Source organism: Glycine soja, chromosome 12, assembly GCF_004193775.1.
Source record: "Glycine soja cultivar W05 chromosome 12, ASM419377v2, whole genome shotgun sequence".
Classification (NCBI taxonomy): Eukaryota; Viridiplantae; Streptophyta; class Magnoliopsida; order Fabales; family Fabaceae; genus Glycine; species Glycine soja.
In genome coordinates this window covers 39,032,356-39,047,683 of record NC_041013.1, presented here as the reverse complement: position 1 = coordinate 39,047,683, position 15,328 = coordinate 39,032,356, and the positions used below count along the sequence as shown (strand labels likewise).

At 32.5% G+C, this 15,328-nt stretch overlaps 2 protein-coding genes across 2 annotated transcripts; one reads left to right on the top strand and one right to left on the bottom strand.

Moving 5' to 3' along the window:
• Positions 1-529: 529 nt before the first annotated feature.
• On the bottom strand, positions 530-3,666 carry LOC114378517 (myb-related protein 2-like). The gene is made up of 7 exons (XM_028337116.1): positions 3,486-3,666; positions 3,186-3,402; positions 3,019-3,095; positions 2,263-2,320; positions 2,096-2,180; positions 1,916-1,985; positions 530-1,572 (listed from the first exon to the last, which is right to left on the bottom strand). Exons 2-7 carry the CDS (start codon positions 3,394-3,396, stop codon positions 811-813), a joined length of 1,263 nt encoding a protein of 420 aa, XP_028192917.1. The 5' UTR covers positions 3,397-3,402; positions 3,486-3,666; the 3' UTR covers positions 530-810.
• Positions 3,667-9,135: 5,469 nt separating this feature from the next.
• Positions 9,136-12,494, top strand: LOC114378607. Its single transcript, XM_028337254.1, has 6 exons — positions 9,136-9,355; positions 9,454-9,504; positions 9,598-9,649; positions 10,283-10,341; positions 11,610-11,655; positions 12,100-12,494. Exons 1-6 carry the CDS (start codon positions 9,263-9,265, stop codon positions 12,213-12,215), a joined length of 417 nt encoding a protein of 138 aa, XP_028193055.1. The 5' UTR covers positions 9,136-9,262; the 3' UTR covers positions 12,216-12,494.
• Positions 12,495-15,328: the final 2,834 nt, after the last annotated feature.

Here is a 15,328-nt window from a genome sequence, read left to right as displayed (position 1 = left end):
ATGCAATTTTGGAATGCCAAAATTAGATGCGATAGAGCAATTATTTCTTAACAAATTGTCAAGTAATTATGTGTCAATAATTTATTGTCTAGGTATGCTTAATTAAGTGCGACCGTGTAACATGAGTATGCTATAAATTTTCAATAGCATTCAGCCCTTCACTGAAAGCAATTATTCATGCACGGTATGATGTTGGTAACATGATGAATTGATCCAAACATTTGAAGCTCGTGGATTTTGGCCCATCGTTTCATTCATGATAAACTTTTTATGGATCAATTATTTCCAATCAATTAATATGTTTCCAATGGGGCGTTTGGTGTTTACATTAGACCATGAATGTTTCCAATGGGGCGTTTGGTGAATAACATGAACACTTTCAGAATTTTAAATAACCCATGATTGCTATAAGCATGCAGAGGTGTGATATTTAGAGTAAAACTAACGCCATTTTATATACTAGTGTCATTTTAATCTTTAATTCGAATAGAAGTTGGTCTGAAGAGTAATTAATGCATGTTACATGATGTCATGAATTTTGAATAAACTAGAATAAAACCTTATGTTGCTGGAGCTATCTCCTTTGTAATGATTGTTTACAAATTTATCACTGATCTTGTTGCAACTTATTTCATTTGGCTAAAAATGACTTATATCTGGTCATTTGTTGGGTTGAAAGAAAGGGCAGCTGAAATTGTACTGTAGTAACTAACAACACAATGTTCCTACCTACTATCTTCCTCTTATGCTGAATCAAATTTTGAAGAATCATAACTGTTTTTTTTTTTTATATACTTTTTCTGTGTCTTCTCAGCTCCAACTGAATCTATTCAAGTCCAGTTGTTTACAAGTGGTTGCAGCTTCATTGTCTCCATGAGTGTTTAGGTCCAATCTTGCTGCTGCAAAGTAAGAAGCAGGCAACCTATAATCTTGAGAAACTTTTTCATCCACTGGTTTCAATGTTTCTGGCTTGATTCTGTTCCTATGCTGGAACTCACCATCTGATTGGCTTTCTGTGATTAGTCTCTCAGGATACAAGTTGATTCCATTTTCTGTTTCTCTTTCAAGTCCAATGGACATGGATAAGTTGTTGGGACTGCTTTCAGCAGCATAGTTTCTTCTTTCTTCATTCTTGCTCAATGGGGCAAGGAAGGTGTTCTTTTTCCCATCTTCACACCACTTGAGTTCAGGGTTCCTAAGGTTGTTGGGAGCTTCTGTGGCTTCCTTATGTTCCATGAACACATGGCTGTTGAAGTGTCTTAAGCCATTTTGAATCTCTTGCTCCTTTTGTGATCTGTCACTGGATGTGAGGCAACTGTCCATTGAGCAATCGTTTGGCGGGTTGGTTTGTGTTTGCTGAGGGAAAAATCCTTGCAAATCCTTCGGCTCTGTGAATGCTGAGTTGAGGCACTGTGATGAGACTTTGGATACCAGCTCTGAAAGTTGAACTTTGGCAGCTTCAATTCCTACTACTCCCAAATTTTGTCTGCCAAGAGTCTCTTGAGCTTTCTCCAACACAGACTGAAGGTATTTTCCTTGGGCCTCTATCCTAAGCTGCAAGTGTCTTTGTACCTGAAAGGGTACAGGATAATTTGTAAGAATTTGTGAAATAAACTTGGAAGTCAAAAAGCCAAAAGCTGTGTGCCCTATCATTCGGACAGATCACTAGTTTAATATAAGAGTTTAATTTCTATGCACCATTAGTATAAAATCTTTTTATATTGTTAATTAATCAGAAATTATCTTTGATATGATTTCTAAGATAGTTATTACAAAAGTCAATAAACTTACTATGCATGCGGTTTATAATTGGAGGACAATGTAAAAAACTTTTATAGTATCAGTGCATAGATTATTTACTCTTTATTACTATGGTTGGAAGATGCATGCATAGTAAGTTGTTACTAAGATTCACCTCAAGTTGTTCATTGAGCCTTCTCTGAACCTCAATCTGCATCTGCAGTGCCTCGCTTATATGCAAATCTCTGGCAAAAAGGCATTGAACATTAGTATAAATATACAATATTTAAACAATAGAATGTTCATGTCATGCAAGATTACATGAAGCATGTGAAAAATGTTTAACTTTTCTTACTTGTTGGCCTGCGGTCCAAGGCTTAATTTGTTCATGTGAGTTCCATTTGTTTCAGAAAGTCTCTCCCCAGTTGATGCACTTGTTGCTGGTAAGGTAAGTTGAACCATCAGAAACAGCTCTCTGGTTTATTAGTAGTTCAGAACAATGAAAAGAGGTTGGTCTCTTACTGATTTTGTATGTTACGTTGTTGCTTTGTCCATGCAGATTCTTGCTCAATCTATACTTCTGGTGGCAAAACAGAAAAGATCAGTAATTGCACCAGACAAGTTTTGATGGAAAATTAATTTTGCGCTTCTGGTTATGTGCATGTTACATATGACAAATTTTCTTCAAATAACAAACTTTCAGATCTCTATGATGCATCAGACAGGATAACTTTGCTAATATATGATATATAATTTAGCAAAAGCATATAACTTGCAAACCATTACAACTTATAAGGTCTGAAACCTGAGACTAATGATTTCAAGATGACAATAAAGTAAATTTACGAATATGATCAACTATGGTGAAGGAGGGATAGATCATGATTTGTGCATGACTTCTATACACATATTTTTTTACATAATAGTGTTTGAAAACATTTATGCCAATTCCAAAACAACAATTAGGACAAGAAGAAAGGAAACAAATTTGATATGCACGTTTCTTTATGTGTAACATCCTTCTAACTCGTATGGTGTGAAAGTCTTAAATGAAGAAGAATTTTCTATTTAACGAAATGAAACTTACAGGTATCCTATAGGTAGAGACTTTGGTTAGCACAAACTAGGTTTAATTCTCAACTTGGGAGGCAGAATGATACTGAAATTCAAATGGCTTGCAAGTACTGATGAAATAATGCAGGTACTGAAGATGTAAGGCATAAAATGAATGGAATCCTATAACCAAAGTGTAGTAATACAGATCACAAATGATTTTACCTGAAGATGGCTCTTTAGATGATATAAGGTAAGCCCTGGAATTCCCATGAGTTTCATTACTGTTTTTGGAGTTGCCTCTGCAATGGAGAGATTGTAAATTGCATTAGTGAACTCAAATTCTATGTTCCTCAAAATTTGATGATCCAAAAGCTGATGTGTATACTCACTGTCAGCTCCCCCTAACTGGTTGACTGCTTCTATAAACCTGGCATGAAGATCTGGTGTCCATTTTAATCTAGGCTTAGCATCAGTTGAAAGCACAAGTCCAGAATCACCAGATCCATTTCCTGTTTGAAGGAACATGTGCCTCTCAGAGGGGATTGGCATTCTGGAAGAAGAATGAATGTTTTTTCCTTGGTGTTGGTGATGATGGTACATTCCCACCTACAAAAGTCATTTATAAGCACCCCAACATATAAAAAACTAACAACTTAATTCCCAGTGCTGACGACCAGTTGTGTAATTACCTGGTGACTTGTGTATTCTCTTGATCACTTTTCTACCTATGGAAGATAAAACTAGATGAAGCTTTATTTTCAAGGTTAATTGTTACTAGTCCTGATACTAACAAATAAGAGAATTTCAGAATGCTTGTTGTGCTTGTCTTGTTTCTCTTATACACACTTCTTCAGTGGAAAGCATGCTGAAACTGTTATTTATATTTGAGAGCTGGAGGGGAGCTAGTAATCCCATGGAATCTTGGATAGAACCAATAGAAAACCCAACTTAATCCTTATGTGCGGTGACATGAGAAATAGATATTATTCCTTCCTACTTTTGTTCACTAGTGGACCCCTTTTTCTAGTTCCATTTTTCCATTCTCAGATAGTGCTTTCCATTTGAGTTCCTCTGCAATAAAACTTTGGAAATAATTTATTTTTTTTCCCATGCACAACCTTTATCCACACACATTATGGGTTTCCTGTGCAGGAATTGCATACAAATCAAAACATTTTAATATTTAGATATGCATAAAAAGTTATGTGCAAATATCAATTTCAAAACTGCATTAGGTTCCAGAATTGATCCTTCAAATTTTAACCCAATATGCATTTTTATTCGTTTGCCAGGTAAAAGTGGGAATCATATGCTCACATTTGAAGGAGTATTTTTTTTTTTTTCTGACTTGGTTCTAGGGAATCTGATATCCCTCTCGACTTGGAACAGCCATTATTTATGTTCCAGAGGAAGATTCCTAGAACTTAGAAGCCTAAATTTGTTGTTCCACCATTGATATTGGAGCCATTTACATCTCCTTTGTTAATGTACATAGTTCTTTAGTAGCATGATATATGGGGTTGGTTGAATGTTATCTTTGGTAAATTTTGCAGAGAAAGACATGAAGGAAGGCCTTAATTGGTTATATACGAAGAACTATAGATGAAGGATTCCATTGACTAGAGCACCATGGAACTGTTTGGAGGTAAGGAATAGAATAAGAACACATTCTGTTTTGTCTCCTTCAATAAGTTTGGTACTTATTCAGCCTGCACCCTTTAAAATATAAGGAAGATGGACCCTGAACTTTTCATTCTTTCTTTGGCACAAAAACTCAGGCCCCATCCTCTGGAATCCTAAGCATGCGGGACCTAATAAAAAGGGAAATATAGAAGAATTGTACTTGCTTTTATACTTGCATTTGGTTAAATACAGTACTATAGCATAGGACCACTTCCCTTGCCCTTGACTTGTACCATGGATAATGTAGCTGATACTTGTGTAAGAACTAAGAATAGGTGGTACATTTGTCATTCCTTATGTTACCACATGCACTTTAAAAAAAATAAATTCCTGTATACACTTGTTCTTATCCATGGGGAACTTTCCTTTCACTAAATGACATATACTATGCTAAACCACTATGAATATAATTAGAAAATGTATTAGAATCTGATTCAATTTTAATTAAAGCCACGCTTTCCACAGGCAATGCATGTGTCAAGTGCATGCAAATCTCCATTTTTCAATTGGAAAGAAAGATTGTAGTGTTGTACACTGTACTGTAAGAGTAAGTGGTGTAATGCTAGGTGATTAAAATTCGATGAAGAACATTTAAATGATTAACAGCTAATACAGAATAAATTAGATTATAATAAGTCATAAAACAGAAAACAACTTGTCATCACATAAATGTAGGAGTAGAGGGCCATTTGTAAACCGTATCTGATTAGATGATACCAGTTCGTCAGGTGCTAAAGAGGTCAGTAAGATGAACATTTTAAGAACAACTTACGGAAACCATGAAAATAAATTGACCTAACCAAAGACTCCTTGAACAGTATCTTGATATTACTTCTCCTTGTTCGTGTTCTTTATTCTGATTTTTGAGAATATTTAATGCGGCCAGGAGAATCCCAAGAGACTTTGGATAAAGTTAAAGCTGAGTTCCTAAGTAGTTTTCTTGCATGTGGATTGGAATAATTTGGGCAAGAGGATTGATTTGGTACTTTTCCGTCTTGATATCGAATTTTCTCCTTAGATGGACTTAGTATAACCACTTGGCAAAGAGCATTTATTTGAAGTTGTCATCTTGAGCACTACTACAAGACTTTAAATTTCATCAAAAAGTAAATAAAAACACACTCATCATAACTCTTCATGTAACTCGAGAGGTCTACTTTTTCTTAGTATATAGAATTAGAATGTATCCCATCGCAAAAATATGGGAGGTGTTTAATATTATACTCCCAGGTGACAACGAAAAGGAGCATAAGCATAAAAAAATCAAAACGAGGATGTTATTGGAAGAGAATAAAGGAAACTAAGTAACTAACCTTTATGTTCACCTTTTGGTATTGCTTCTATCTACCAATTGGTGTAAGTCTTTGTTCTGCATTGCATGTTTAATTTTATATCATTGTTGACCATGCAATGACGACTGATTGTTTTTTATGTAATCAGAAATAACCATACATAGAAAAATTTGTTGCTACAACTTTCATGCCATTTCTTTTTAGCTGAAACCATGCTTTGATTCTGTTTCAGTTTGCATTCAGATAATCACATAAAGCTGTTAAGTCTTCAAAACCAAATCCATTTATGGCATAACTTTGTTTTGGCAGCTTTGATATATCATGCTCATTCTTGCATGGAACCGTTTTTCTTTCTTTTCATTTTTTTTCTCGTATTGATAGTCATCTTTACTTGATGCTGACAATCTGTCCTTACTACTTTCAATTGCATCTTTAAAGAGTTTGTGCTTGTACAGAACCGAGGACTAGTACTTGTCTCTTTCTATTTTCTAGTAGTGTCCAATTGGCTTTATCTTACAATATGGTAATGTCCCACCTGTGACATGGGACATAAGTTTTTATTCTTGGTTATGTTTATTTCATTATTTTTTACATGTTACATTAATGTAAGATAGATTCACTTGAGTTTTGAGTTCTAGAAGCAGCTATGAAATGAGAAGCACAGGACACAACTCACAAGTGAGAATCAACTTGTGGACTAAATGGTCAATCATGAGAAAAAACCATTTGTTGAGAGGGTTACTGGCTGTGATTTTGTTGAGCACATATATGGCATATTAGCATTGGTTCATATGAAAAGCGAGAAATGACCACGGAATGCTATTCCTCGCGGGGAAAAGGGAGAAAAATAAAGGGAAAAAGGAAAGTTTCAAAGATTCTTTGGAATGAGAATATCAGAATCTTAACTTAGATTAAAGCCCATATATTATATTCTGAAGTAAAGAATTACGTTATTCTTCTTCTGCGGAAGCCACAAAAAATGGATTCTCACTTCCCCACCTAACTTTTTACTAATTGTAATCAGATGCTTTTTTCAGCATTCATTGGGACTAATATCAATTATGGGAATTGCCATGTTTAGATGTTTTAATAAGATTTTGAGTTACCTTCAACTTTTCTTTCATCTGGGAAATGACCTTGTTGATTGACATTTGGACTGTTCCCTTGCTAATTGATTGGTGATTAGTTTGTCCCCCCTTGGATAATTCCAGTACCTTTTCCACTTTTTTTTTTCTGATGGAATTGTCCTAGTCTTCAATTCAGATCATCAGCTTTATAATATGATGATATTTAGTTTGATCATATCATATAAATAGCTATCTATGATTATTATAATAAATGATATATGATTATATTAGATTTGATACCTGTGAGAGTGAATATGATTCTATATGAAAGGATATGTTAAAAGAAAGATAGCCATTGGTAGCCCAAGGCTAATTCAAGGCTAAATTAAATAGCAAAATGATGTTTTGACACTCTTTGAAAGCTTACACTTAGATGAAAAAGGAAAGTTATAAAGCGATAAATGTAATTCGTTGTGTAATGAAAAAAAGAGTATAAAGTAGGTAAAAAATGAAATAAAAAAATTAATTATTATATACCGTCACTGTCGGTGTTTATAGTATTGTGACTTTTGAAGAAATGATATTTTATGATTGATTGAAAATATAATTGTTTTTTATGTTGTCAGTCCATATTAATTAAATTCATAAAAAAATTATAATTGAATATAATATAAAAAAAGTAATAATAATAATAATAATAAAAGTTTATTTTTAATTACAAATTTGTTTTACAGCTAAATCACGATTGCACAAAATCCAATTCTAGTAACACGCTGTCCAGCCTTTCCTAATCCAATTGGACGGAAGTGATTTGTTGGGGGGTAAATAACCATTTGATCTTCAAAAGTGTAAGTGCATTTGGTTTTCAGATTGGAGGCTAAAAATATGTTTAAAAAGTAAAACTAAACAATTGTTTGGTTTTCAGTTGAGTCAAATCTTAAACTAAATTTTGTTATAATTTTGCTTTGAAACTACATATGAGATAGAAGCAAGACGAGAGATACTTTTGCAAACTAAGGGGTGTTTGGTTTGGATTTTCATTTTTTAAAAATTGTTTTCATTTTCAAAAGATTAGAATTCTGAAAATATATTTGGTTTGATTTCTTGTTTTCTGTTTTCAAGAAATAAAAACACTGAAAATTTATGCTATAGACTTCTGATCTTTTTTGTATCTTTAAATTTGTTTAAAATTACATTCTTTATCATTTTATTTTCATTTTACCCAAAATGAAGTTCCTATTTTCAATTGAAAACTGACAATGAGATTTTATTATTTTTATTTTCTGGTTGTTTCTTGTTTTCATTTTCACTAAAAATATTTTCAAAAATCTAGTCAAACACATTTTTATCGTCATTTTCTATTTTCAATGAAAATAAAAATAGAAATCAAACCAAACACCCCCTAAGTTTGTAAAATAAATCTTATCCAAACTTAAATTCTCAAACTTTAACCTAACATATCCTTATTCTTAAAATTTTTATAAAAAGAAGACATAAAAAATGTAATTTGTCTTATCTTACACGACACACTATATACCTATATAACATTTTGACAATAAACACATGATGACACATATTAATTTTATGCATATCTAACAATTATGATGTGCACATGATAGTTTAGTCAAAGATCAAATTGACTGAATTGTCTTGTGTCATTCATTTATATGTATTAACTACTATATCCATCGGATTATCACTTGTGTGTATAATCATTATTATATAGATAAATAATATATCAGATAAATAGATATATTAACTTTAACCAAAGTCTTCAATGACTAAAAAGTGATAATTAAATTATACTTTTTAATATTATCTTTGAAATTTAAATACTTTTAAAAACCCAAATGACAATGAATTACACTTTGAGTTATCAAAGTGATTATTTATTCCTTTTTTTTCTTCCACAAAACTCCAATGAAGTTTAAAAAGGTAACATATTTTTTTTTTAGTTTTTAGTCTTTAAAAAAGTCATGTCTTATTTTCATCTTTTTAATTAAAAAACACTCAACTATTAATTTTCAAAGTATATTTTCTGATGGCTTATAATTGCAATTAAATATTAAATATAACTATTCAGAAAAAATATTACTTATAATTGAAGATTAAAAGAAAGAAAATGAGACAAAAATTTTCAAAGGACTAAAATCTTTGGAAATTTGTAATCTTATAAAGATAAAAACATATTTTATCCTATAAAAATAATACAAGCAGGTTATTGATTTACAAATATTTTGCAGTTTGAGATGGCTGAGACTTTTTATTTTTATTTTTATGTTTTATTTATTCTTTTTAAAGTTGTCTTTCCAAATTTATCCTTCTACCTTCTCCGAAGCTCCACCGTCTTCGATCACAACGACTCCAAGTCCCGCCCTCCCTCCTCCACCATCCTTTTTATTTGTTCTGGCTAGGTTATGCGCTATGCAACACAGTGCCATGGAAGCCTCCAAATTCAGTAACAGTGATCAAAACGTTCGATGCCATCACTGCGCAGGACCCCTTTCCAAAGACATGGTATGTTATATTTCTTCGCAATTACTATTCTTCCATTCTCTCTTATCAATTTTATCCCTTTTGTTTTTCTTTCTTTCTAACTTTTGACTTTTCTTCAGGAAACCAGTCACTGGACCGTTTCGCCTCTCATTAGGGATAGCTTCTCCATGGTAAATTCTTCACACCCATTTCATTTTATTCTTCCATATTTATATGGGTGTGCGAAATTTCTGATCTTTGTTTGTGGGGTTTGAACATTTCAGATTGGTTCTGCCGTTGGCGGCGTGGCAAGTGCATTTTATGGATTCAATCTTGGTATGCCTTCTTGTTCCTCACTGTTTGATTTATATTATAGCATATATTAGCTTGCTAAGATTCTCTAAAATGTAAGGGGGTAATTCATCATAGTGATCAGTTGCTGCCTGTTGTTTTGTCTGTATTGCCTTTAAGATGTATTGTACTCAAACTTGACTTGGGTTGTAAACATGATGAACGAGAACGATTAAGTTTGATTTGTCTGTAAATTTTAATTGTGGAAATTGTTCATCTTCCGAACTAAAAGTTTTAATATTTAGTAACTAAACGATTGATTTTAGTATTTAGAAACAAAACTCTATGAATGTGTATTTATACTTATTTTCTTAGATGATTGCAATATTATGCCTCGAATCTTCAAAATGGACATGTACTGTTAGCGAAAGTTTTTACAATGTTAACTAATTAGAAATCATTGTTAGGATGACTTTTAAGGTAGTTATTATAAAACTTAGTGAGTTTGTCATACTGGTGGTTTATGATTGAATGTCAGTGTAGAAGACTTTATATTGTCAGTGCATGTATTGTTTCTTTGACTACCAATCCCTCTCTAGCACGGAATCTCATGTCCATGAAGCCTACATATTTTCACATATGTATTGTATTCAAAAGTAATTTTGTTCTCTGATGCAGTTATGCCAATTGTCCAAAGAAGGATCAAAGGACCCATGTGGTTGCATTTTCTCATTGGTGTAAGTTTTTTAGTGCTTTTATTGGTATTTTTTTAGTTTTATTCATTTATCTGTACTAAATTTTGGCTTATTGCAATAGTTCATGGTTTTTCCTCATATTGAATACTTCAGAGATGTAAATCATTGACTAATGAACTCTTAGATTATAAAATTAAGCATCCTAAAAGTTAATAATGTTCTATCATATGACTTAAGCACATCATATTAGTTCTTAATTCTTAAAAAATGTTACCAGTTATGATTTATGAACTTGGAAATTTCCTTTCTTTTACTAAGAAATGATGTATAGATTCTTAACTAAGATTCTGTACTTCTTTCTTATTATCCTCCTAATGAATGACGAAGTGATGCTGTTGTTGTTGGCAACTTTATGTAAACTCGTAAATATACAAAATAAAACCATATAAGGTATTGAAATTATTGTTGCATATCTATGACATCACAATTCATGAGACAGTTAACAGATAGGATACCCTGTGACCTTTCATACAGTGTTAAAGGTACAGCACCTGTGAGGCTGTGACCTAGACACCCTTGCTTCGTCTGCTGATCTAGAGTCATTTTGCCCCTTTATATATAAGTGAAATGACTTATATCATTCTGTAATCTGCAAAATACTCATGAATAGAACTTAAAATTGGAGGATTCGCTGTGATTATTAGTTCATTCCTGCCATGTTTCCTACACAGTACACACATAATTCTTTGATGACTAAATTTTGGACGAGATAGAAAGAGTGAATTTTCACTTTTCAAAAGGGGAAATGATATTTTTGGGAGAGGGGTTGGGGGGAGGGTTATGCTTTTGTTTACATTCTTGAAGCATCTTTTCTAAAATTTACTTTTATACATCCACTACAAACCTTTTTTATTGTTTCCCTTAGGAAATTTTAGTTACATTTTCTAAAACAGCTAAAGTTGTTGCTGCACCATCTTGGATCATCATTGTTATCCATTTTGGATCAGCCTTGTTTTGATGCATACATCATTTGGTTGATTTCCGAGTCCAATGCTAATGCTTTTTATTGCCTATAAATTCAGCTGGAGTTATTTCTTCTTTGTTTAAATGTGTAATTTGTACCATTGAGGTTGCAGTCGTTACATATTTTGCTGTATCTTTTGGAATGAAGTTTCATAGATGTTGAAGCATCATAGTCATAGAGCTTTCACTCACAAGTTGAACATTTGAATACTATGTGTCTATGATCCTTCTTAATTCAGTCTAAACCATTTTACAGTCATACTGACATAAACCTTTCTGCAATTCAGGCACCACCTGTGATAGTATTGTCTTCAGCCTGTGCAGGCCTGGCAGGTGAGTTTCTGAACATGTTATTTTACTTGGCTTTTACACTCCGTTGGTCTTTGGTTTCAGTCCTAAGGCTGAGAAATGTGTAACTTTGTAGGGAAAATTTCAGAAAAACAAGAACGCCCACAAAAATTTGTTATATTCAGAAGTAAAAAAATAACTTTTGTTTTCTGAGTTGTGACAAAGCATACTTACCTTGATTATGTTTTCTATTTCTACGGAGTGCCAGTTATTCTGTTGATATATTTGAATAGTCTTGACTCTTGATTGACACGGTAAACTTTTCAAGTTGTGGTTGCGTTGATTGAAGAAAAGCTTTGTGTTTACCATGTTAACATCTGACAATCCAAGTCACGAAATTCTTCATTTATATGAAGAGTTGGATGACGTTTGTTTTATCCTTTCGGGGATGTACCATGTTTGATAACCGTTTCACTTGCATAACTGCAGGTGGGGCTGTTCCTGCTGCAGCACAACTTGTTTCCTCTTCTTATCATGCAGCCTACTCATCTCCTATCTCACCTCCGCCATCAAAGGATGAAAATATTCAAAGGTCAAGAAAATGATATAATGGACTTGTGTCTGACCATGCATTCATGATGGGTGTGCTGAGAGTTTTGTTTTTCTTGTGTAAATACTGCTCTTGAGATTGGTATGTTTGGAACTTGAATGAGAGGAAAGATAGTAGAAAAGAGAAAAAACACGTATAATGATGTATTTTATTTTGTTTGATTGAAGTTAAAGTGAAAGATAGACAGAAAAAAGTTTATTGTACTCTTGTTTTGCATTCACCGCGTTCTTGCTTTTGGATGCAATAAAATAACAAATCGTTGGCAGTTTTGTTATTTTTGAAACATAAATAATCATTTTTATTTCTATCTGGTAATCATTTATAGTTTGGTTCAATAAAGTTTAATATCAAATAATGGCTCAATAAGTTAATAAAATGTGTAAGGTTATGAAAATATTATGGAAATATGGGTTTTTTCACTTAATTTTTTTTCCAAAATTTATCTAATTGGAATTTCTTTCATATTTTTTGAACTCCTTTCAACTATTTGCATTTCGGAATCTCATTTAATCTAAACTCATTCGTGAATCATGCCAATTGATATGACTTTGTTATTTTTAAAATAAATAATTTAATCCCGTGGTTTTTTTTTCATTTCCAATTTCACGAATAACTAGAAATAAAATTATACGAAAAATAAAAAATGTAATATCATCTATAATTGCTTGCCATAAAAAAACAGTGAAAGAGAATAATTTGCTACAAATAGCACTTTCTAATGGTTACACTTTATGATAATTACAACTTTTTGTTTTATATTTAATAAAAATAATTTTACGTAACTTTTTTATATAAATTACTAAATTTATTTATTTAAAATGATAGAAAATCTAATTTGGATTTTTTATTTTTTAAAATCACATAGTTTTTGTATATTTTTTCAAAAGACAAAGCTTAGATGCTATTTACCATATGTCTGTAATATTATTTTTCCAATAATATTAAGCTTTCACTTTTATAACCTGCGTTAATTTTTAACGGCAAATTATCGAAATGAATTTTAAATTTTGATTATAAAATAACATTAGAAACACCTAAAAAATGCACATTAGAAATTATGCCTAACTTTTACGGTGTATTTTATTTAATTGAATTTTTTTACAATTTATAAAGGAGGGAGCGTGGGTTGATTTAATGGCAAGGGTATTTTGGGAATATGAGTAAGACGGATTGGTGGGTGGTGGTAGTATTTAATCAGAGCACAAACCCTAAACAGAACCTCAACACTACTTGATCTTATCTGAGCAGAGGAAGCCACGGCGCGGTTGTTCCCTTTCCGATCCTTTCACTCGCAGCGGGGACGGTGACGGCGGAGCCTCCTTTAATGGCGGCTCTGCCCCCAGAGTCCCCGCGACTGAAAGATGGAATTCGCCGTTGGAACCCTGCAATGAAGACTGCCCGCGGTCAGAGCCCCTTTCTCTGTTTCACATTGCTTGAGGGCAGTGATGGCCACGCGGGCTCTCCAAATTTATCATTCCCTATTTTTTTTAATTTCTCGTTTGAATTGTCGTTGCCGTGTGTTTTGTGCATTTCTGTTGTTTGTTAATGCTTTTGTGTGTGTGTGGATATAAATATAATTATGCTATATTTTTATTTATTAAGTATGATTCAACTATTTCTTTTTTAAAAATGTATATTTTACACATCTCTTATTGTTGGAAGCTGATCTCTGTTGAAGATGGTTATGAATTAGGAGTGTATTTATTTATTTATTTAACTAATCACTTCATACTCTTCTCTTTTGTAGCTGATTAAGTATGGCATTGGCATCTGAAGTTTCACAAGGCTTGAAGAGATTTTTTTTGCAATATGTATCATGCTTAATGTATTTTGACATGTATCTGTATTATTATTAGCGAGACTGACTGCAATTTAATTTAGTTACACCCTATTTTCTAATTGTTCCACATTTTTGTTTATTGACACCTGTTAGTAACGCTCAATATTCTTAAGCACTATTGGTAGAATTTATCAAATTGAATCTTGTCTAAAAGAGTAAGATGATACGGCTTTTTTTTTAAAAAAAATATTTAAAGTAAGGTGTTAAAAGGGTTCCGTCATTATTCTTTCTTTCTATCAATCTAGAATTGTCATTGTCGATACAGTACAGTGTCCAGTGTATGCATTTTTTCTGCATAAAGATGAATATCTTGTTTTAATTTAACCTTTTTAAGAGTCTTTTTGTACAAAACATTTTGTCATTTAATAGCCTATTTTGTTTAATTTACGAGACTATTTTTCAAGTCTTTTATGGGTAGTTATCATGACACATTCACATCGTGAAGAGTTTTTGTCTATTTTGTAATTTCATTTAAAGTATATCTTGAATTTTTGATATCATGTCAAGTAATTTTTTGTACTAGGTTATTTTAAACACATGTCCAATTATGTGTGTGCTTGTCTTAAAAGATGCTTTAATTTGGGTGTATTAAGGTGTTATCATATTATTTATTGCTTCCTAAATACTCTATATGTAACCAACTGAGTTTTGTAAGAGTCTTTTTAGTGACCAATGAGTACTCTCAACTCTAGAGATGAAATATACAAAAATATGTAAACAACTGCATCATTTTCATTTAAGTCAACACTTAAACAAATGAACACAAACAACAAACAATATTGATACCTGTTAGTGGTTGTGTTTCTTAGATGCATCATTTTGTTGGTTCATGCTTTCACAAATCTTTCTTTGAATGAAACTACCCATGTTTGACATACATAGTCCACCAATATAGGTCACGAAGAGTAAGCCATTTCAAAGTTTTTAAGGTACTCATCAAAAGAATTCTCACATGGATAGTCAATCAAACTTCCCCAAACCTCCATCACATAATCACATGCATTCTTTTGAGCAACCAGGGTTTTGTATTTTGCCTTCACAATCTTGTCAATGTGGAACCGACACAATAAGTTTGTAGCATCCGGAAATACAGTTTTCACTGCATTCATCAAAGAAAAATCTTTGTCAGTGACAATAACCCTGAGGAATGCATCAACTCTTATGAAAAGACCCCGAAATCGCTGTAGAGCCCAAACAACATTATTAAGACGTTCTCCTTCCAAGTAAGCAAACCCGACGGATAATGTCATTCTTGTTGGTGTAACACC

What these genes read in the sequence shown, in the direction of transcription:
- LOC114378607 (XM_028337254.1), top strand. Translation starts at nt 9,263, where the DNA reads ATGCAACACAGTGCCATGGAAGCCTCCAAATTCAGTAACAGTGATCAA. An exon ending in TTAGGGATAGCTTCTCCATG is followed by an intron (nt 9,505 to 9,597) that starts GTAAATTCTTCA and finishes TGAACATTTCAG; the next exon opens with ATTGGTTCTGCCGTTGGCGG. An exon ending in GGTTGCATTTTCTCATTGGT is followed by an intron (nt 10,342 to 11,609) that starts GTAAGTTTTTTA and finishes TCTGCAATTCAG; the next exon opens with GCACCACCTGTGATAGTATT.
- LOC114378517 (XM_028337116.1), bottom strand. Translation starts at nt 3,396, where the DNA reads ATGTACCATCATCACCAACACCAAGGAAAAAACATTCATTCTTCTTCC. An exon ending in CAACGTAACATACAAAATCA is followed by an intron (nt 2,181 to 2,262) that starts GTAAGAGACCAA and finishes TTACCTTACCAG; the next exon opens with CAACAAGTGCATCAACTGGG. An exon ending in CTTGGACCGCAGGCCAACAA is followed by an intron (nt 1,986 to 2,095) that starts GTAAGAAAAGTT and finishes CCTTTTTGCCAG; the next exon opens with AGATTTGCATATAAGCGAGG.